Source organism: Acinonyx jubatus, chromosome A2 (assembly GCF_027475565.1).
Source record: "Acinonyx jubatus isolate Ajub_Pintada_27869175 chromosome A2, VMU_Ajub_asm_v1.0, whole genome shotgun sequence".
NCBI classification, from domain to species: Eukaryota; Metazoa; Chordata; class Mammalia; order Carnivora; family Felidae; genus Acinonyx; species Acinonyx jubatus.
This window is the reverse complement of record NC_069383.1, coordinates 44,213,163-44,236,911: the sequence shown is the minus strand read 5'-3', so window position 1 is coordinate 44,236,911 and position 23,749 is coordinate 44,213,163. Positions and strand designations below refer to the sequence as shown.

General features: G+C 38.1%; 1 protein-coding gene across 6 annotated transcripts in view; it reads left to right on the top strand.

The window, feature by feature from the left end:
• The window catches only part of BBS9 (Bardet-Biedl syndrome 9), a 439,643-nt gene that overhangs the window by 368,716 nt on the left and 47,178 nt on the right, over window positions 1-23,749 (top strand). For all 6 annotated transcript variants that reach the window (XM_015065037.3, XM_015065036.3, XM_053218247.1 and 3 more), the window contains one exon: window positions 7,158-7,380. In XM_015065037.3, coding sequence (XP_014920523.1) covers window positions 7,158-7,380 — 223 coding nt within the window. The remainder of the gene's footprint in view (window positions 1-7,157; window positions 7,381-23,749) is intronic.

The following is a 23,749-nucleotide window of genomic DNA, read 5'->3' as shown; positions in this document are numbered from 1 at the left end:
CTACTATTTCTGGGGCTATTTGCAGGAACCAGCCCAGATTAGGTACCTTTTAGAGAGAACTCTTACAAGTAAGAATGATAGTATGGAATTAAGTACATACAATTGCCAAATATGTCTGAAATCTATGAGCATCTGCCAAGGAAAAACCATCTTCTGGGTTTTAACTGATAAGGAAACCAAAACCTAGAGAACTAAAATAATTTTCCCAGAAACAAACAGCTTGTAAGGAAAGGTGTCACAATTCAGCTTAGGTCTTCTGACTTCTAATCCAATGCATTTTTCATGATCCATGCTGCCTCTTAAATGGAAAGTTTAAGCAAGCATAAGTCATTAGCGAGAGGTGGTATAAGTGAAGGATCCGTGATGCATGGCTAGGCTAATGACTTCAGTGGGAAAAGCAGCCTCACAGTCAGGACTTACCTTCTTGGGCCTCCAGTGTCTCCTATCACTAACTTGTCAGCTTTTCAGTGCCTTAAAAAACATGATTTTTATGTATTTGTTTCTAGTTATTTTCAGTAGGATAATTGGTCAAAATGATCTAATCTACCATTGCCAGAGCAACTTTCTTCTGGAATCTTCATTATCAATCTATTTGATTTTCCAGTCTTAATGTTTGTGTTTTGTAAATTCCTTCTGAATAGTGCTTGTTGATCAGGAGCTTTTCCTGAAGCAAACATTAGTGCTTAGTGAAGGTGTTTGGCTACTTGGGACATCACTGATGTTTTGTTTTGTTTTGTTTTAAAACTGAACATTGTCTATCTGGGATCAAGTTTTATGGTAATTCATGTAATCTACCGTATATAGCATTGGAGTCAGAATGGGAATACCGATCAAATGCAAAACATAAGCTTAAACAAACAATCAGTACCTTGGTTTGAAGCAGTCTTGTGCTTTCTGCTTGTATTGCAGCTAAACTCTATGAGGGTTACTTGTCTTCTGTTCATCAAAGAATTTTTAGATTGTCATCCATTAGGAAGCAATGTGCTTCATTTTTCACAAAGCAGTGGTGATAAGCCCAGTACCCTGTTTTACTTTTGTTTGAAATGTGAATTAGACTTTTACAGCTTTTGAATCATGTCAAGGAAGTAGAGAACTCCAAATGTCCAATAAATCACTTCAGATTAAAATTAAACAAAAAATTTTTTTAACGTTTATTTATTTTTGAGACAGAGAGAGACAGAGCATGAATGGGGGAGGGTCACAGAGAGGAGACACAGAATCTGAAACAGGCTCCAGGCTCTGAGGTGTCAGCACAGAGCCCGACGCAGGGCTCGAACCCACGGACTGTGAGATCATGACCTGAGCCGAAGTTGGACGCTTAACCGACTGAGCCACCCAGGCGCCCCCAGATTAAAATTTTAAAAGAATGATATTGGGGAATGTTTCATTTTATTGGTGATGGGTTGAAAATTTAAAGCTGATTTTTTGCAAAGCTTTATTTTACAAAAACTGTTGAATATTATAATGTGAAACTTATTAAGATGCCATAGAGGCCATATAGCTTGGTGTCTTTTTTTTTTTTTTTTTAAATTCTTGAAGGTTTGTGTTCATTATTTGGTCATTTTTCCTGTTTTTAAAAATTCCAGTATAGTTAACATTCAGTGTTACATTAGTTTCAGGCATACAATATAGTGTGATTCAGCAATTCTAGACATTGCTCAATGCTCATCACACTAAGTGTGCTCTTAATCCCCTTTTATTGTATTGTGTTTTAGTTTCAAAGAGCTGTTTTACTTTTCAGGGTAAATAGCTCAACATTTTGAGCCCTCTGCATGAGAGAAAGATTCACTGAATATAATCTATTCTTTGGAAATAAACTGAACCCAGATAAATCCTGAAAAATTCTCTCATCTTCCAGAATGTATAATTTACAAGTATAGCACTAAATTTTGTTTGTACCTCAGTTTGCAATGACCCTTCCTGTGATTATCTTTAGGGTATCTTGGCTAAATATGAAACTCTACAATATAGCACAAAGTAATAATGACCATAAGGCTCCATAGAGCAATCATAAATACCAAAGACTTTTCCTTGTGCACCCTTTACATCTTTTCAAGAGGAAATTTACTTCTCTTTGATATAGTTCTCTTTTTCAGATAAATGAATATGATGTAAAGGTTATCTTACCTTCAAATGTATAATGTAAGACAAGCTATTGCTGAGAGTTTTCTCTCCTCAGCTGAAATCTGGGCTATAGCTGCATAATCTCCATTTGCTCCTTTAGACAGATCTCCTTTTTTTTACATTTCCTCTCTCCCTTAGAACTGACTGTGTGCACATTTGGTGATGGGGTTTTGTGGTATTTCCCCCTATACTACTATAGTTAAGGATGTGGTAGTGATTCTATTATAAACATACATTTGCAGAAGTTTGTAATTTGAATAAAAGTTTAAAGATGTTACTTTGAATATTGGACTTCAGTGGTGTGTTTGTATTTTCTAATTTTTTTAAAGTAGGATTGAATATGCATACTTTTTTCATAGTATCTTCCACTTACGATTTCAGAGTGCCTTACCATTCACATAAGATTGGGATGGCAAATAGTGTTATTCCTGTTTTATGGTGACCTGAGATGTAGCCCACAGAGATTAAGTGATTATCCTAAGGTCTTACAGAGAAGGGGAAGTTGAGGTGAAGGAGGTGAAGTTGGAACCTAGAAACCTAGAGGCAGCTGTCTTCAACCCAGTTGTTTTAATACACAGGTGGTAGGAGAATACTCTTCTGGTTTAATTTTTTCTTTGGTTACTTTGGTTGATTCCCTAGGAAATTAACTTTACAAATGTGGTCAAACTTTCTGCTTCTCACTATTTCTCATAAACCGCTTGCTTGTGCTGGTGTTTAGGCACAGTGACCAGGGCAGACTAGCAGAGCAGTTAGAGCAGAAGTTGGAAATTCAGCAGAGGCTGCCTGCTGTCTGGATAGCAAAAAGTATAGCTCAGTTGACTGTCTTCAGTCAGGAGGAGGAACAGAGAAGAGAAGCCAAGGCCTTGAATTTACAAAGCTGACTCATAGAAATGAGGCATCATCTGGTACAGAGAGGCACCTGGAACCAGCATGGGGTATAGCAGCCTCAACACAGGCAGGTGAAACATGAAAACTGAGCACTGGGAAACCATGTTGGCGGATGTGTGCAGCAGACAACTTGGCATTAGAGAAGTCAGACAGCAGGGCCACACCTGTTGGGTCCAGTTCCATGGAGGGCATTTGGCAGGGGTAAGGCAGCCCGGTCCATAAAGGAGTAACTTTGTAAGCAGGCTCCCAGTGTAGGGGCTCAGGTAGCAAGGGCTAAGACAAAAATGAAGTTACCACATGGGGTTGAGCCTAGTCCTTGGGAACAAAGGAAAACCCGAATTATCAATATTAGACTAGATAAAGTAAGCACCAAAAACCTGGTAAAAAATTAATTTCTAATACTGACATGGATTATAAAGAAGATAAAACAGTAACATGTGCATTTAAATTTATTTATTGACACATTATTTATTCACACATTAATTAATTAGTTTAACTTCCCACCTGCTATTGTTTTCTAAAAACTACACATGGGATTTGAGAAGTAAAATCAAATCAGTTCTTACTAAAGAGCACATGCTTAGCAGTTTCTCCCCTTCTATATAACTTTTAGCACAATTTTCCCAAAGTTAGGATTTTCTTTCACTCTCACAGTTAGAAGAGGGAAAATATTAGTAAAATTGATACTCAACTGTAAAGGATAAAGAGTAGGTATGTGCATGGTGTCTGTGTGTGTGTGTGTGTGTGTGTGTGTGTGTGTGTGTGTTTAGGCGTTAAGACTGAATATTAGACTTGTCAATTTAAGAGCTATAAATAAAAGTGGTGGATTCAAACACCAAAAATATGGTTAAAATAGCTTACCTTTAAGGTACTTCTCACACTGGAAGATTATGCATTTCCACATAGTTCTGGTTCACATTTCCTGAGGTAAGTATGCTACATGTTTGGTCGTTGAATTATCACTGTATTTTTATTTAATAAAACTCTCATTTCAAAGGCTCTTCATTTGTGTCATAAACTTTCCTTTTATTATCATATTTGAGTTTATGTAACAATATAGTCCTTCCAAATAATAATCTTATATTTTAGTAGCAATCCTTCTAAAAAGTATTGGCATCGTGCCTCATTATATTAAAGAAATAGCCATGCCAAATACCTAAACATGACATGGTTTTTGACTTGATCTGCAAGTTGGCAGTAAGAAACAAAATTCGTAGTACCTCCGTGTTAACTAAATGCCATATCTACTTAAATGATCTAATATGCTACTGTAAGTTACGTATGAAAATAGTAGTTTGCTTAAACAAATAGTCTATAAAATTGTAGGAACCATTTCAGTGCTGAAATGACCACAGAGCACACAAATGCCAAATTATATGCAAAAGATCTTTCCTTCTTATACTCCAGAGGTCTTTGTCAATGGCTCTGAAAGAACTTGAAAATATGTCCTCTCAGATGACATCTGGTTTACTATTTTGTCTTAATTCACCTTTTCCCATTATCATTGAAATACAAATTCCATTTTAGATATTTGTCTAGATTTTGGTAGTTGTATAGAGATGCCTTTGTGGTAACTACTGGTTCATTATTTAGTGGTTTGGAGTAGGAAGCTGTTTTTACAGTTTTTGACATCTCTTGAAAGGATATTCAAGATGAGTGTAAAGTAATTAATTTGTATCCTAATTTGCCTAGCAGTGTCTATAGTGGGTCAGTAAAGTAAAATACCTTGATTTCGGTAATTAGTGGGGAGTTCTTCAGTGGACATGTATAGAGTCTGCCCTTAGGTCTAAAGAACCAACTGCACAAGCCTAGAAGGAAGATGTGTGGCAAGTATGAAAAAGGTCTAGAGTTTTTCTGGTCACTGATTGTGAATCAGGAGTTGATACAGTTGCCAAGAGAGCAGAGACAACCAGAGGCCAGGCTGGCAGGGAGAATTGCCTGTAAACGGGAAGGATGGCTATTTCCTAACCTGTACTCCCATCCTTAGCCTGGTGTCTTGGGGTCAGTTTAGGGTTCTCTAGTTAGCTGTATAAATTTTTTAAGTGTTTAAAATTGGAGCTCATTCAAAGACAAGTGGTCAGGATGGAGAGAAAACTTGAAACCATGTTTATATTAGGAAGAGCTGGAGGAACTGAGGCTGTTTATTCTGGAGGCGAGGGTACAGAACTGCTGTCTTCACAGATATAAAGGGCTGTCACGTAGAAGAGAGGTTAGATTTATTGTGCATGGCTCTGGAGGGTAGACTAAGGGCCAGTGGGGCAGATTTTGGCTCGGTATAAGAATAGCTTTCTGCTGGTTACACATGTCCCTGGAAGTAGTGAACTGCCTCCAAAAGTTGTAATTTTGGACTGTGTGAAGACAACCATGCCTAGACAGATGGTTGCTATTGTATATGGGGTCCTAGGAAAATCCCACAAGACTGGACTAAAGATCTCCAAAGTCCTCCCAGCTGTAATATCCTAGTTCTCTATCTTACCATGTCTCTCTCTGTCTAGCTAACATATTTCTTTTTTTTTTTTAACGTTTATTTATTTTTGAGACACAGAGAGACAGAGCATGAATGGGGGAGGGTCAGAGAGAGGGAGACACAGAATCTGAAACAGGCTTCAGGCTCTGAGCTGTCAGCACAGAGCCCGACGGAGGGCTTGAACTCACTGACCGCGAGATCATGACCTGAGCCGAAGTCAGCTGCTTAACCGACTGAGCCACCCACACACCCCTTTATTTCTTGATCACCCTCTGTTTATTAAACATAGTGCTAGGGGTATGAAGAATGCCAGGCGGAAACTGGTGGGGAAACCAAATACACAGCCAGCCACCACAGCGCAGGGTAAGGAATAACCTAATCCAATTTGCGTATTTGAAAGACAGCTCTAGCCAATAAGGTTGAGGATGGAGCAATGCAAATAGTAGATCTCTGTGGCTGGGTGGGGGGTGGGGAGGGAAGTGGGGAGGGTGGAAGGAGGTGGGGGGGAGTTTTCTTTCTGAGTCTCAGGTTTCTCACCTCTTATATAAGGGGCTTGGACTATTCTGTAGCATTCTGTGTGAATAAATTCACTCAATGTCTTCCTCTGTATTTTCATTTTGATTGTCAGGCCTGTGGAGCTCTAGGTTTTGCCAACCTCTGGGTATAAATGGAGTCACATTGGCAATAATACCCAGATTTCACTCGTGCTTTCATATTCCCACTCGTGCTGTTTAGGACCTACAGACCTCTATAAAAGTTGTACCTGGCTGTCTCTAGGACCCCCCAGGGATGCGCAATGGGAGCTTATAGCCGACCCCTCCTGCTTCTTGCCCTGTTGTTATCTGAACCCACCTGTGGGTGGTTCCTCCTCATGCCACTTCTGCCAGTGCTGATACCCTCTATGATCACGAAGAGGTCCCTGCCCAACATTGTTATTCCTAGAATTACAGCCTTCCTGGTGCTAAGGGGACACTGCATTTCTTGAGGTTTTCATTGTAGCACAGCCATATGGTCCCAGCAGAAGTGGGGTAAATGTCCCACTTTCTCACTTTCTGTCACTTTCTGTCACCTGGGCAGTGAAGTGGGACTAGATAGGCTTGTGTCTCACAAAATCTCCCTTGAAATAAACTCTTCTGGTTTCTGCCTACAACCCCAAGGCTGTGGGACCAATTGCTGTGAGAGACGCCAGGATTTTCTCTACATTCCAGTTTCCCCCAAGATATTCAGAGGACCTCCCTGTCCTGGCCAGTACTCCTTCAGCAGAAAGATAAGGCAAAATGAACTATAATCCTGGCAGCTTCAGGATCCAGGTCATCAATCATACCTATACCTGGGATTATTATTATTGTTATTTATTATGTCTGGCACAGGGCTAAATGCTTTTCATATAGCATCTCATTTAATCACCCCAGCCTTTGGAGCTGCAGACTAATATTAGTATCCTCATTTGTAGATAAGGATGGTGACTAAGAGGAATTAAGTAACTTGCTCCTGATCAAACAGCTGACAGAGCTAGAATTCAAAACCAGACTGGTATGAAATATTCCAGAAACCAAACTCTCAACAGGTCCCTAACACTTGGACATAAACACTCAATCTTCTAAGTTGATGAACAGTAAGTGCCTACTTTGCTCATTTGTCATCTTTGCCTAAATTCAAAATCGGCTCTTGTATCTAGGGCTGGGAAGAAACAGTGGATGCTGCCATTTCCCACCTCTTGAAGACTTGCCTCTCAAAGAGTTCAAAGGAGCAGGCTTTGAACCTCAGCAGCCAGCTGAACATACCCAAAGACACAAGCCGACTAAAGAAACATATCACCTTGCTCTGTGATAGATTAGCCAAAGGTGGACGGCTCTGCTTAAGTACGGATGCGGCAGCCCCACAGACCATGGTCATGCCAGGTAAGAGCTTCATCCATGCTCCCTAAACACAACTACTTTACTCAAATTAAAGGAATGCGCCTGAGGTTGTATTTGGGGTTTACATTTCATATTAAAGTGATGATAGCCAAGAAAATTGCTTTCACATTTCCCCTCAGATATCCCAGGGTAACCACTTGGATAAATATTCCTGGGGTATTTGCTTGCTAGACATTTCTAGAATGGTATGTCTTTTTTCTTCCCTCTGTTTTTAAATATATGAGCCATTTTGTTTTGCTTCTAACCAATAAAAAGTGGATTAGCGAATAAAACTATTTTTAAGGAAAAGTTTTACTAAATGTGGTCTCGCGATACCATATTTCATAAATGTAAATAGCATAATACAAGCACTTAATGTAATCCAGATGAGTCCTATCCCTTTTGGTGTTTGCTTGGATTGTGGTCATCAGAATAAAGGGGAAGAGACAAAGAAAAAGACTGGGATCAGGAGATGTGAACAGGCTCCAGAGTCATGGCACCTATAAGCCAAGGTAGAGAGACACACAGCTTGCCCTACCAGGAGCAAAGTGATGGCCGTGGTCATCCAGGTCAGCTCTTCCCATGGTCAGAGGGGCTAAGCAATCAATGGTGGTGTACTTGTGTCCCTCATAGGCAGCAGCTCCCACGTCCTGCTTCCCTCATGGTGTCTGTCTTTATGGCAACAACAAAGGACTTCAAGTATATAAATGAATTAAATGCAGTAGCTGTAGTATCTATTTCCTTCTAAAGCAAGCGCCCTAGTATCAGAGAGAAGTGGTGTGGTTTTCTCTTCTTCCTTCTTTCAAGTATTATGTGCTCCTTCCCACCCCCATGCTGATGCCCTTCCTCTTGCTTCCTTTTTCCCTCAATCAGCATTCCTAGAAGTAAAAAGGAATGCAAACGAAAACCTAAAAAGATAAACATAGAGACAGCATAGCATAATCTAATAAGCACAGACTCTGGAGGCAGACAGACCAGTGTTTGGGTCGTGCCTTTATCCCTTACTACTTATATGACCCTGGATATGTTAGTTAACTTTCCAGAGTCTTAGTTTCTTCCTTGTGAAAGGGGTGTAATAATGCCTCCCTTGTCACTGGGGCCTTAGATGTTTGTCAAGTGCCTAGCACGATGCCTGGAATAGAGACACGCTCAAAAAATAAAGCTATAATTATTACCATTGTAATATTTAATTATTACCTGTTTTTTTAAGTTTTATTTATTTAAGTAATTTCTACACCCAACATGGGGCTCAAACTCACAACCTGAACATCAGGAGTTGCACGCTCCAATGGAGCCAGCCAGGTGCCCCTTAATTATTACCATTGTGATATATGTGTAATTCAGCCTGTAAATTTGGGGGTGGGAAAATAGCTCATTTGGGATCATGGGTTTCTATATTCTATGATTGGAAATATTTGAAAAAAAATTTTAATGTTTATTTTATTTTTGAGAGAGAGACAGAGCATGAGCAGAGGAGAGGCAGAGAGAGAGGGAGACACAGAATCTAAAGCAGGCTCCAGGCTCTGAGCTGTCAGCACAGAGCCCCACGCAGGGCTCAAACCCACCAACCATGAGATCATGACCTGAGCCAAAGTCAGATGCTTAACCGATGAGCCACCCAGATGCCCCTGATTTGAAATATTTTTTACCTTACTTACGCATGGACAGAACCTAACTTTTATTCCAAAAGAATATTTTTAATATGACATTCCAGAATAGAAATGTCTTTCCACCTAGAAACAGTTCTAATACAGTTTATCTTAATCTAGGCCCTCTCCATCTTGCCCTTGTTAACATCATCCTAACTAGTCCTTTGGCCTCTACTCATCTGTCTTCCGTCCACTATTACAGATTTATTTTTATAAGAAATAAATATTTAGGTTTAATGAGATAGTAAATGAAAAACATTTACTATGATCAGCACTCAGTACATGGCTTTCTCTCCTTCCTTGCTGATTGGAAAAACAAAGGAGGCTTGAGGGAGAGGGACAAATATGTGAAAGAGAAAACTGAAGAAAGAGATGGGATCAGCCCCCGATTGGCTGGCACATCTATGGAAGCCTCAGCAGCCCTACCTTCTGTTCCCCACCTTCCTGTCTCCCTGTCTGAGCCTCTTTAGAAACAGCCATTAGGACGCCAGTGACAATGCTGTTAGCAAAGACCTGCACGCCTGGAGAGAACACATGCTCCCTTAGTCACATTTGTTGATTATGGAACTTTAGTCATTTGTTTAAATAACTAGGTGTAGAAACAGCTTGAGAGCTGTGTCCATATAAGCCCTTGATGCAAAATTTTTGAATGTGTGGAGGGAAGGGGCAGAGGAAAGGAGGAGGAGAAGGGAGGGAGGGAGAAATGAAGAAACGCAGGAAGATGGAGAATGTATTTGTTCACAAAGCAGGCTCCTGTAAGCCAGGTCTATGCCTCTCATGCCTAGTCTAGCCAAGTTCAGTCCACTGGGGAGGGTTTAGCTTTCTGCTGTGCTGTACTGTCATTGTCTTCATTGCTTCTGCTTACCCATGACCCAGTTTTTTACTCTGGTTGAGTGACTCTCTATCCCCACTGGCTTTGATCCAGTCATGGTAGTGAGTTTTGAAAAATTGTTAAATCAGTGTTCTTTGTTATTAACATGCTCCTTTATTACCTATAATACCTTTCCTCCCTAGAACTCAAATTTTTCACACACTTCTTTCTGTCCTTAGCACATTTCTCAGGTGGAAAAAACATGTAGGATTATTGCTTTTTATAAACAGAAAGTGAAGTTAGGAAAAGCTAAATATCTGATCAGAGTTACGTGGTGACCAGAAGGATTAAGTCTAGAATCTAATCTAGCCTACTGTGCTTCCCTCTAGACTACACAGACCATAATGGTACAAATACATTTCTAGCCCAAGCTTTCTCCTGTGTAAGCTGTTCTTGATCTGCCCTTCTTTTCACTTAAATTAGTCCAGCACTGTTGGGGGGTGGGGGGGGGAGAGGGCAGAAATAGTTTTACACAGTGTCTTTTCTTTGCTGTGAAGAATATGTTAAAGATTTGTCTTCGCTTGTGGTTTATTTTTATCATCTCCATAGGTGATATGATACCATTATCACAGAGATAATAAGAAATACTGTGTTATTTTCTGCTTCAAGCCAGTAATTATGCAATTTACAGTGTTAGTTTAGTTAATAATAATTGGTTTCAGAATACACGAAGGTAAAGTGGCATATTAGAAAGGAATGAGTTTCTGAACACACAAGCGCACGACCATTTTTCACAGACCTGATCTTTTTTTTAAAAGCTGGGCAGGAGTGCTCGCTTCAGCGGCACATATACTAAAAGCTGGGCAGGAACTCAGAAATCATCTGGTTCACCTCCCTCACTTAACAGCTGAGGTAACCGAGGCCTAGGAAGATGAAGCGACTTAGTGGTTGGTATTAAAAGGCAGGAGTGTGTGTAATTTTACCATGTTCCTTATTAAATTGCAGATGGATAAACATCTCAGAATAAAAAACTCTTGGTCTTTTCTAGCCTCATGACTTTATGAGCCCGGCACCTTGGATGTGCCCTTTCTTTGCTCCAGTAAAGGCCATGATGACAACATCCTCCCTGGCATCCAGAGTTTGAAAATCTTTCCCACTGGGAATTACCTTGTAGACTTTTTGCCTCACATTTTTTCTGTTTGTCCTTATCAACCTTCAGATTCTCCATCAAGATTTAGCCTATCCCTTTCTGGGTAAATGATTTTTTAAAAATTATTATTATTTAAAAAATTTTTATTGTAGAACCACCAAACTTCCATGCCTCCTGCCTATAGCTCTGGTATTCACATTTTTTTCTGATGGGGAATATTGCACTTCCATTAAATGTCTTCTTTCTAATCTCAGTTGTGTGCATCCCCTTAGAGAAAGAGTCACAGAGGACCAGGGCAGTGTTTTTAAAAAATCTGAATGTGAATGCCTGTAAGTGGCCTAGCTGGCTTCTTATACTTGTTTGTTATCTGCTTGTCCCTGCAGGTGCTTGAAGCTGAGAGATTTGCCTTAGATTGCCAGAGGCTTCCTTTTATGACCTCACTGTCTAGTTTGACATTTCAGGGGCTCTAATTATAGCTAAGACTTGACTCCCTTAAGCACATTTATGCAGAACTTAATGCACATGTGGGTGGGCCTAACTTATGGTATTTGCAGGCAAATCATTTTAACCTCATGAATGCTGGAGCTTTGTATCATTTCTGTATGGGTTTTTAACCTTCATGTGTCTAGGTGATGCTTTGCCCCCCAAGAGGTGGAATGAGTTACTGATGACCCATCAGCTGGAAGCTTGGAGAGCAAATGGTATGGGCCCCACAGCAGGGCAGGTAGAGTAAGCTGGGCAAGAAAAAAGGCTTAAGGGCCATCCAGCCTGGTCAAGTGCCTCAGGGGAATATTCTCTTAACGTGATCAAATGAGTCAGACATTGCAATGGGCCGTAGCTTCAGCTGTATTTGGTTTGGCACTTTCGGATTCCTGGACCTCAAGGAAGCTGATTTGGGGTAGGGGGAGAAAACAGTTTTATAAATAAGATGAGCCTTTTCTCAGGTATGGGTCAGAAAACATACTTTGAAATGTGGTATGGACCACCACAAAATTGGTCTCTTGTACATCTTTACTCTGTTAAGTGGGTAGAAGAAAACGGAGAATAAAAATTTGAATAAGGTGTCTATTCTGTCCTTTGAGGAAATATATTTAAAACTCCCACTTTTTAGTATTTTAAACTTGAGTTAATGACCTTTTTGCCTTAAGGGTTTGATGTTATTTCAAGGCTTTTTCCAAATGACCCATTTCAGTAGTATTTTAAGTTAACTTTCTGAGGTCTCACTTTAATGCTTGGTAAGACATTTGGTGTTTACTTTCATATTGTCAGTGTGATTTAGCTGTTGGTTTTACACTTTATTTGAACTTTTATAAGTTTGAAGTTTTTCATTTAAGAAATTTAGACAAATTCAATATAGGAAAGGCTTCTGGAAAAGTCACTAAATGGCTTCTGAATCTATTTGTTCGTTTTTTTTTTTTTTAAAAGGAGTTCCAAAATGGTAGAATACAGTTGACCCTTGAACAACACAGGTTTGAACTGCATAGGTCTATGTTAACATGGAATTTTATATATATACATATATATACAGTACAGTGCTGGTAATGTATTTTCCTTATGATTTTTTTAAGGCTTGTTTTCATTTATTTTGAGAGAGATAGTGGGCGGGGGAAGGGCAGAGAGAGAGGGAGACAGAATCCCAAGCAGACTCCGTACCCTCAGCACAGAGCCCAATGCATGGCTTGAACTCAAAAACTGTGAGATCATGACCTGACCCCAAATCAAGAGTTGGACACTTAATGGACTACACCATCCAGGCGCCCCTCCTTATGGTTTTCTTAATAACATTTCTTTTCCCCAGCTCACTTTATTATAAGAATATAGTGTCTAATCCATACAGCATACAAAATGTGTACTAGTCAGCTGTTTATGTTTTTGGTAAGGCTTCCAGTCAACCATAGACTGTTAGTAAGTGTTTGGGGATTCAAGAGTTATATGTGGATTTTCAGCTGCACAGGGTTCAACCCCCCAGCCCCTGCATCGATCAAGGGTCAACTGTGCAACTGTGAAGTGGACTTTGTCTTCAAGAGTACATGAGCTAGCTTGGCCCTTTATCAGTTAAGTTGTATAATACAGGAAAAGTTTCTTAGCTTGTTAGCTTCTTGATTTTTTCAACTATAAATAGGAATAATAATGGTACTCTACCGGAGTTTTTAGCCAAATTAAATATGGCAGTACTTGAAAGATGCTTAGTTAAGTGCCTGACACAGCAAATTCTTACTAAATGTGAGCTTCTATTCATAATAATTATGAATACTGATGTAAAATCTAAAAGGCACTTGTGAGGACAGAAGAATTCTAGAATTAGAAGAGAAAAATGTGAGATCAGGTAGGAAATTTTAAAAAAGAAGAGTGTAAAATTTGCCTTTTTTGAATATTTGTTATAAAGTAACAGTAAATGACAGTGTTGCGGTTATAACATGAGAGCTTGATACACCAAATAGAACATTCAAAATTGATTAAAGTATGAAAGGTTTGAGACTAATTGGTATCAGAAAAAGACTACCTGAAACTGGAACCAATATTTTACTCTTTTTATTGGGGAAAATAAACAAGGTTTAATTGAAAAATAAGTAAAATTAAAATTTACAGTAAGTTTATTTGTATTTTATTTGTCTTTATCATGTATTTGCCAAAACTTATGTTCATGCCTACAATTATGTGCTAATTCTTAAAAACAGCAATGAAAGAATTTTGTTGGGTTTTTCTTTTTGCTTGTTTGTGGTATGTTGGTAGACACGTTTGACCTTAGAATCACCTTTACAAAGAGGGTTTGTTTGTTTGTGAGCAGCAGAGGGAGAGGGAGAGAGAGAATCTTTTTTATTTTTTTTATTTTCAAATATCCATTTTCTTTTTTTTTTTTTTTTTGAAATTTATTGTCAAATTGGTTTCCATACAGGGAGAGGGAGAATCTTAAGCAGGCTCCACACCCACTACGTGGTTCCATGATGAGGGGCTCCATCTCACAACCATGAGACCATGATCTGAGCTGAAATCAGGAGTCGAATGCTCCAACTGACAGAGCCACCCAGGAGCCCCAAAGAGGCTTCCCTTTTAGGAAAAAATATCCCGAAGCATCATCCATTTCCCAGGGGGATGGGGGGGTGGGGAAGGGTCTTTCTTAATTGCTTGATATGCAAATCACTTTCTCCAGAAACATCTATCCTGTCATCTTCTGGTCAATTTTCCTCTCTTGATTAACTGGAATGATTGCCAGATTTTCACTGGTCACTGCCTTGTGTCTCTAATTACATTTTAGCTGTTTTAAATCTTGCATCATTTGTGAGAGTTACAATTTCCCTCTGCAGCCTATTCATGCTGATTTTGCAATAATTTCCAACAGTTGGTGAGAGATGAACCCATGTAAAAGGTGATAGCAGGTGGGATTCATGTAGTGTTAAATGTGGAAAGATATTTGAGGAGAGACTAATTTTATAAGTGGTCTCTTAGTTTTTGAGTGAATATCTTTGTGTTATACTTTTGCTTTTCTGTGACTACTTGGGATCATTAGAACTTCTATAAGGAATAGAATTCACCTCCCTGTCTGCCAATTAAATATATAAGAATGTAGAATGTACTAATCTGAACTCAGACCTCATGTGCTAATATGGCATTTCAAAGTGGTGGAGAGAGGGCAAGATGAATTTAAAAATGGTGCTGGGAACTGGCTAACCATTTGGAGAAAAAAAAATAGATTGCTTAGTCTATACCATGTGCTACAATACATTTCAGATAGTTAAGAGGTTTAAATGTAAAAAAATGAAATCATAGAACACAGAAGGAAATAAAGGCAGATACCTAGATATGCAGGCAGGATATGTCTTTCTAAGTAAGTCAGCAAAGGCAGAAAATGAAAGATTGAGCTTCAGCTATATACTTCTCAAAATGTGGTTCAGAAACATATAAACCAAGGTATGTATTAATAGTAATTACTTTGGGTGGTGGAGTTACAGGTACTAAGTATCATTCTCCTCATTCTTTTCCATATATTATATACATTTTCCTACAAAAATATATATATAACTCATAAGAAGGGACCATGATAGAAAGCAACCGGATAATTGTATCAGAAATGGTGGTAAAGAAAAAACAAGGACCAACTTCATAAATTGGGAAAATTAATTTTTTTTTTTATTCCCCAAAGGAAATAAGTTGTTCAAAGGCAATGACCATGTATTTATGGGGTTATTTGTGTTTCTGGTAGGAGAAATGAACCCAAGTCCCAGCACTCCTTATAAAAATGTATGCAGCTAGTTCATGGACTCTGTCTCCATCCTATCTCCTTTCCTGCAACTCCTCTCTGAAAGTAAGCCAAATTATGCCTATTCTTGATCTCTGAGTAATATTTTCACTCTTTCATGAGTGACTTCATAGTTGCTAAATCTGGTGAACACTTTGCCTATAACTCATTTGGCTACTCTGTACCCTTTTACACTGAGACCATTTCGTCATAACATTTTTGTTCCTTGGCTTTTCTTTCACTACTGGAAACTGTCCCTGTCCCCTTAAGGCCTGTATTTTCCAGTCTGCTTTGTGGCTTCCTGTTGCTTTTTCTGGCTCTTGACTATTGGTGTTCTGTCTTCATGCTCTCCTGGACAGTCTTATCCAACTACTCCTTGGATTCTATGATTTCTACATTTGGACCTTTCTGTCTGGCCTCTCTTCCAGGATTCACATGTCTCCATCAATACCCCACAGGCCTCTCCACCTGCACATGGCTGAACTCACTTGAACTCCCCTCCTTCTGCATGTCTCATCTCAGTAGATGATGTTACTCAATGTCTAGGCCAGGGGCCTCAAAACAGCTTTGACTCTGTTGCCTTTACTGCCCATGTTCAGTCAGTCACCAAAACGTGATGGTGGCATGTCCTAAATATATCTCCTTTTACTGTCCACACTGCTATTACCTTACTTAATGTCTCTGTGTCCTATTTAGGATCTTAAAATGACCTACCAGTAGTCTTCTTGTACTAACATTCCTTCATTCTTTTTAGTACTACCATAAAAAGCAAACATCTTGTGATTGTTCATAGCAGCATGATATCCGCAAAATGGAAGCAATCCAAGTATTTATCAGTTGATAAATAGGTAAAAAATATGGCATATCCATATAGTGGAATATTCTTCAGCAATATAAAGAACTACAACATGAATGAACCTTGAAAACATTATGCTAAGTGAAAGAAACCCAGTTCAAAAGACTGCATATTATATACTATATGATTCCAATCATATAAAATGTCCAAAACTGGTAAATTCATAGAGGCAGAAAGCATACTAGTGGTTGCCTAGGGCTGTGGGTGAGGTAGGGGTGGAGAAATGGATAGTGATAACTAAAAGGTACGGGATTTCCTTTGGAGTGAGAAAAATATTCTAAAATTAGGTTGTAGTGATGGCTGCACGGCTCTGTGGATGTTCTAAAAACCGCTGAATATATATTTTAAAAATGTGAATTATATATGTGAATTATATTGTAATAAAATTGTTAAAAGTAACTCATATCTTTAATACACAGATAAAACATGTTTTATAGAAATTTAGGGGATAAGAAGATTAAAAATCACTAATAATCCAACCACCCTGAAATAGATATAAATTCTGCTACATATAAATTTATGTATGTGTATATACATAGATGTATTCTATGTGTGTGTCTGTGTATTCATATCCTTCCAATCTTTTTTCTTTGGATATATGTATTTTTTTTTTATAAAATTGGGTCATACTACACCTATTGCTTTATAACCTACTCTAAAAACTTTCATTATATCATTATTGCATTATTAAATACAATATATTATTTTAATACCTACATAATTAATCAGTTGTCTTTTGTCAAATATATAATTTTTGATTTTAGGATGATAAATAATTATATGTAAATATTTTTGTAGCTAAATCTGTGTGCATCTCTAATGAATTTATAGTTTTCCGTGAATATTAGTTTCTTTGCAAAAATAGGGATCTGGGTATGTTACCTACCTCCTTGAAAATATTCTACAGCACATTAAGTCAAAAGTCATAAGCCTAAAATACAGCATTCTTTATGAAATAGACCAACATTATCCTCCTAGCTGTTATCTCCTGCACTTTTATCCTCAAAATCCTTTACTGATACTGCATCAAATACACTATGCTTTGCAGGCTTGTAATTTTTCTTGGCTTAGAGAGTCTGTCTCTGGATGGTGGTAAAATTACCACTAACTTCTGAAGACCCAGCTGAAATAATGTTCTACAAAGCATTCCCTAGTCTTCCTGGCACTTCTGTTTTCTATGCTCCTTGGTCTCTGGGCATATGGCTACTATAGTGCTTATCATATGGTACCATGGTTTAATATTTTTACTTCATCCCTCACTCCTGTATTAGTTTGTTGAGGCCGCCATAACAAAACACCATGGGCTGGGTGGCCTCAACAACAGAAATGTATTTTCTCATAGTTCTGGAGATTGCAAGTCCAAGATCAAGGTGCTGGCAGGTTTGGTTTCTCCTGACTTCTTTCTCTTTGGCTTGTAGATGGCCACCTTTTATCTGTGTCCTCACATGGCCTTTTTCTCTGTATGTGTAAATTCTTGGTGCCTCTTGCTCCTCTTGTAAGCACACCAGTCCTTTTGGATAAGGGCCCCACCCTTATGACCTCATTCAACTTTAATTACTTCTTTAAAGGACCAATCTTCAAATACAGCCATATGGGGGGTTAGTGCTTCAATCTGTGAATTCTGGGGAGGTCACAGTTCAGTCCATAACACTCCCCAATAGGAGGGAAACATGCACGGAAGGCTCAGTATGTTATTCTTCTTTGTGACCTCAGCACCCCACTTATGCCTGGCACATTTATACTTATATAGTTGATGTCCACTATATATTTTTTAAACTTCTTATTTCGAAATAATATAAAATACCTATAATATTTTGAATAGTGGACTCATAGGAAGATGTAGAAATACTGCCTAGAATTCCATGTTCCCTTCATTCAGCTTTCCCTAATAGTGACATTTTATAGAACTGTAGTACAGTATCAAAAATAGAAAATTGACATTGGTTTACTTTACATTTTTAGAATGAATCAGTGGAGCTTTTTATAAAGCGGATAAGTCTTGAAGTAGGTATAAATTGTGGAGTTATAAAAAGGGTGGTGGCAGATATTATATATAGAGAGTTAGTGAGGCAAGAAGATGTGGGTCTGTAAGTAAACTGGTGAGTTTCAGATTAGAAATTCAGTCGGGTAGATCAGTAAACACTAATTAATATAAGAACTTGAAAAGCTAGATAAAAGAGATCACACATAATGCAGATGGTAATGGAAGCTATTATACATTCATAAGCTGTATGAAGTACTAATATGACAGTGGTGTGCAGGATAGGGGAAGTATGACAAACACAGAAGGATACAGATAGTCTATCACAGTTTTTAGTTGCCATTGATAGAAATGGTTAAGTTGGCAAGTGCATTTTGTTATGGATAATGTGCTTCATTTCAAATATGCTTGAGATGCATCCTTGAAGGGATGTGTGTCAACAGCTGGATGTGAGGAATTCTAGCTTCAGGGAAAGATGGAGGCCTGCAAAGTAGATTTTAGTATCCTGAGCTTAGAGTTCGTCATTAAAGCTTTGCAATTGGATGAAACCAAGGGTGTGCATAGGGAGGGAAACACTGGATTTGGGATTTAGCTGCAGAATCACAAATCTGGGAAAAGAAGCCGTTCTGTGGGGAGGAGTGAATTTTAAGCAATTCCAGAAGTGATGCCAATACTCTCAAGGATAGAAGAAGCTCAAGCAAAGATTCTTCCATAATTGGAAGGTACAAGGTAGAAGAAGAAGTTTGTATTTCTTTTCTTGCCCTTCTGTTCAAAAACTATGTTCAGGAGTGTTTGAAGGTCAGGAGGTGGTGGCAAGATGAGAGTGCTAAAATGCAACATTCTTGTTAAATGGGAAACTTTGAAGAGGCAGAGGAATAATCTAGAATATAGGTAGACTGAATAGAGTTAGTATTTGAGAAGAAATAAGAACCTAGATATAACTTGGGAATATGTGGAGATTTAAAAAAAAGAAAAGTTTAATAAAGCCCAGATGCTGAGTAAAGTTTTATAATGTTCTGTGAGAGAGCAGGAAGGGGTGAATGATGAGACAGTGAGTTAAAATGATTTGCAAGAGCCAGTCTGGTAAGGAGAAGTCAGCCATTTAGTAATTATGCAGATACTTGTTTGGAGCCATAATTTTTTCGCTTGAAATATTGAGATAACACCTCCTTGTTTTGAAACATCAAAACCTTTCAAAATTGTTTTGAACATCAAACTGTATTGTATAAGGAAAGAAAACATTCAGTTTTTAGTAGGATGCTCCTTCTTATCCATTGTAATAGGGAGTCCATAATGGGATAAATGGAAATTTAGTGCAAGAATATTTGAATCCAGGATTAGAGTTGTATTTGACAGGAGAAGCAATTAAGAGTAACTATAGCGGAAGGTCTACCATCAAAGACCTAACAGAATAACATTCTCCCTGTGTGTACTTAGCAAATACTTGTTGATAGACAAGCTGGCTGGTAACTAATTACAATGTGATGACCAAAGCCGTGTTCTTGGAAGTAGGATTGTTAATACAAGAATAAAATACCAGGGGAGTTTGAGGAATTTCCTTCCTTGCAGATGTTTAAACTAATGTGGATACTCAACAGTCTAAAGATAATTTGGGAAAAACCCTGCCTGAAAGCAGGGGGATAAATTAAATAACTTTTAAAGCATATCACTATACCTCTGTCTTTAGTCATGTCATATGGATAAATCTGTAAAATGCCCATTTGTACCCTCACCCAGTTATAAATGTGAGCTGTCTTTTCTGATATGAAATATTACAATCGAAAGCCTAACTCTGTGTAATATGTGGCATCTTTAAAAATAACATAGATTGGCCAAAGGAAAAAGTATCTCAATACTCGAGAGCATCCCTCAGGAAGATATTTATCTCTGAGGCATGCATTATTTAAAAAAGAACTTTTCTTACATATTCTATTCATATTTGGGGCTGTTTTGTCTTCAAATATAAGGATGAAAAATGGGCATTTATTCCAGCAGTTGCTAATATGAAGGGATTTCTACAGATTCACCACAAACCGGTAACAGTTTTTCCAGTTTTCTCCCCTCAACTTTTACCCCACCTCAGCTTTTGCTACCCCAGTGACTCTGTCTTCAGCAGTAAGGTGTACTGGTTCACCTCAAAATTATAACAAATATACTTCCTGTTTTCTTCCTTTCAGTTTTTACTCCCAATACCCACTATCTGTCCAGGGAATTGCATTTTCAACAATAAGAAGAATACATTTCTTGGGGCACCTGGATGGCTCAGTCAGTTAAGTGTCCAACTTTGGCTCAGGTCATGATCTCATGGTTCATGGGTTCGAGCCCTGCATCCAGCTCCATGCTGACACCTCAGAGCCTGGAGCCTGTTTAGGATTCTGTGCCTTCTTCTCTCTCTGCCCCTCCCCTGCTTGTGCTCTGTCTCTCCTTCAAAAAAATAAATAAACATTAAAAAAAATTAGAAAACAAGAATATATTTCTCTCCTTTCAATGTAAATTGATGAATATTATTAAAGTTTTATTTATTTTTCATTTTCCTTTAGATTTTAGGGTGGCTGGGTAAAGTATTTCAAGTGCTTAAAAGCAATTCACTCATCAGAGGCTTACATGAGACAGTCACTAAAAGTTATTTTATATCACATTATTTTCATTTAAAAGTGTTAAAACATATGCAGGATAGATTGGCCAGTCCATACAGTTTGGCCCATTCCTGTGTCTTAATCATTTTTAATTCTGGCCAACACACCTGCTCTAAAATAGGAACAGCTCTGCTGACACTGAGCAGCCATAGCAAGTAGAGAGGATGTTCTCCCACTTTGAGCTGTCGCCCTGAATGAAGTCAGGTCCATGCTGCCAACCTTTTAGAGAATCCTTTTATATACTTAACTTTGAAGAAACTCCATTTTTAATGTGTTCATTCAAGTAAATTGTTGGAATAGTCCGTCCCTTCTGATTTATGTGTAATTTGGGTATTTCTTAAACAATTATAAATTAAAATGAGAAAGAATTCTCTTGTTTCTGGTGGTTTTTAGAGCATATAAGTTTCTAATTCTAAAAAGTAAAGCACCTTTAGTTGTATTCCTCTGTATGATATGTCTAAACTTTATGTTTTTTAAAAAGTAGCTTTTAGTTGTTAAAATCTTTAATTTTTTAAATTTGAAAAATATTTTGGTTATTCAGAATTTTTTTATTTTTTTCAAGTCTGCTTTTAGGGCCATGGTCCAATGTCATGTGGAAAATGTTAGCACAAAATAAAGTGATGTCACTCTCTAGCTTTCAGAAGCCATGATTTATGCTAATACCGATAGGATGGTTTTTATTTAGTACAGGTGTTTGCATGTTGGTTGCTCTGAGATACTTTTGGCATTTGTTACAAATAAACTTGGAAGTGACTGCAACCATAAAACAAGAAGCAAAAACATTGTTATGGCGAATAGCATGGCAAGGGGTGCAAGGCTCCAGCTTACTGGCTCTCTAATTATGAGCAAGGGCAATGGCAACTATTAAGGGCTCAAGTAGAGAAGCCTGGTGGGTTTCAGTGAAAAAATAAAGTTAACCTTGTCAAGGTAGACATTTATCAGTGTATGTGACTGTGTATTATACAAGTAATTTACCTGATATTACATGTTTTATATATTTTTAAGAGATAAAAAAATCTTTCAAAATTAGTAAAACACCAGACTGTGATAACTTACACATTTATAAACTCATGAATTATACACTTCATACTTCATTATTTCAATTGAAAAACACGTCCTGTACCACACCATTATTGAGACCCCAACCATAAACCATTGTATCTGTATCTTTCTTCTGATTAAAGCCTGTTTCTCTTTTTCTTCATAAGTGAAATGGAGGGAGAGTATAGTTTATTATTTGGGAAAAATTCCTTATGTGACTAGTTAAAATAATTGTTTAGTTATATAATATTATAGTTAAGTTTATTACTATTAATGTTATTTGGGCACTATATTTTTCAAAGCTTTCTGATGCAAAAATGTATTTCCATTTTTAGAAAGGAATCCAAAGTAATTCTTGAGAAGTTTACCTAATAAATAAAATTCCTAGCTATCTGTAGTGATCATTAACACATTTTATATCATAAAAACAATTTTCATCACATTTTTATTTTGAGTTTATTCTTATTTTTGTGTTATACCATCAATCATTATTAGATGTCTACTCTCTATTGACATCCTCTTATAAGACTGACATCTCTGAGGGCAGAGACTGTCATTCATTTTCCTAGAATCCATCCCTAGAATCTAATATAATTGGAATGTAGAAGATGCCTAACATAATCTTGTGAAACTGATTTGAAATGAAATCATTTTCCTGAACATTGTTTCATCTTTCCCAGTTTCCTCTCCTTTCCCCAGTTCTCCTCCTTCCAACCCCCACCTTCCAGCGTACCCACTCCACGTCTGTCTGCCTTTCCACTAGCCCTTTTAGCTCTGCCTTGTAGAACTTTGTGGCTTTTCATCCTAGATCCCTGTCAGTCTCCAGTCCTGAGTAAATCTTTGACTTTTCTTGGATCTACTCTGGGGCTGGAAATTGTTGCTAAAGTTAATCATAAAACTGGCCCAACTACTTTTGTTTCCTCTCACGCTGTGTGATTTCACCTGGGCCTTCCTCTGCTAACCAGAGTTCTGTTTACTTGGTTCTGGTCTCATTCCCAACAGAAGTTAATCCTTGTGATTTTGCTCAAGCTCCAACCTCTTCTCCTCCCCCAAACTGTACAGAAGCCATCATTCCATGAAGATCAAGGTTGTCCAAAACAAAACTCTACTTCCCATTGGCTTATATTAAATGTTTATAATTTTATTCATCTTTTGTTTTTCTCTTCTTTCTCAGAAGACACATTTGGCCTCGGGATGAAACTCAGACTTATCACCTTGCCCTACAGAACTCTGCTTCCTCCTTCTTCCCATCCACTTCTCTGCCATCCATTTCCCCAGAATTCCCTTTGGCCCACAAGTCCCCCTTTCAGTTCTGCTCATCAAGATTTTTCCTGCCTCTGGCCTTTGCATATGCCCTTCCTTTTGTCTTGAATACTGTCCTTTTTCCACCTCCCAAAATTACCCCCTGCCACACATCTACATGTTCATCAGCTAATTTATCCTTAGGTCCCAAATTATAGATCTCTTTCCCATGAGAGGTCTTCTGTGACCCTTATCATTCTTGCTCATGGCCTCTCAGATTTTTTCTTTACAGCATGAAGCACAGTTCGTAATTATACCTTCGTTGTGGGTTTGTTTAATATTTCTCTCACTAAATTATAAGTTCCATGAGGAGAGGGACCATGTCTGTGTTACTTACTACCATATTCTCACCTCAGCATCTGTCATGTCAGTGGGTATCTGAAAGGCAGCTGATGGATGAGTTGTATCCTTTTCTGTTTTTCTGTTTCCTCAGGGATCTTGTACCTCATATTCATCTTAGTTGAGCTGTCTAACCTTTCTTTTCTGCTGCTACCTTCCCCTTTCTAAACTTTGCTCAGTTCTCCTCTGTTTCACTATATTAACTATCTTCTTTTCCTTCCTCTTTAGACTTGTAAACTCTACAAATTGTACTGTGGTTTCTTAAATATAAATTTGGAATGAAGCTAAATATCACCATCTGTAAACAATTCATCTTTTGGCCCAGAGACCAATATTAGGAGCATAATGGATACATGGAAGTTCTTAAAAG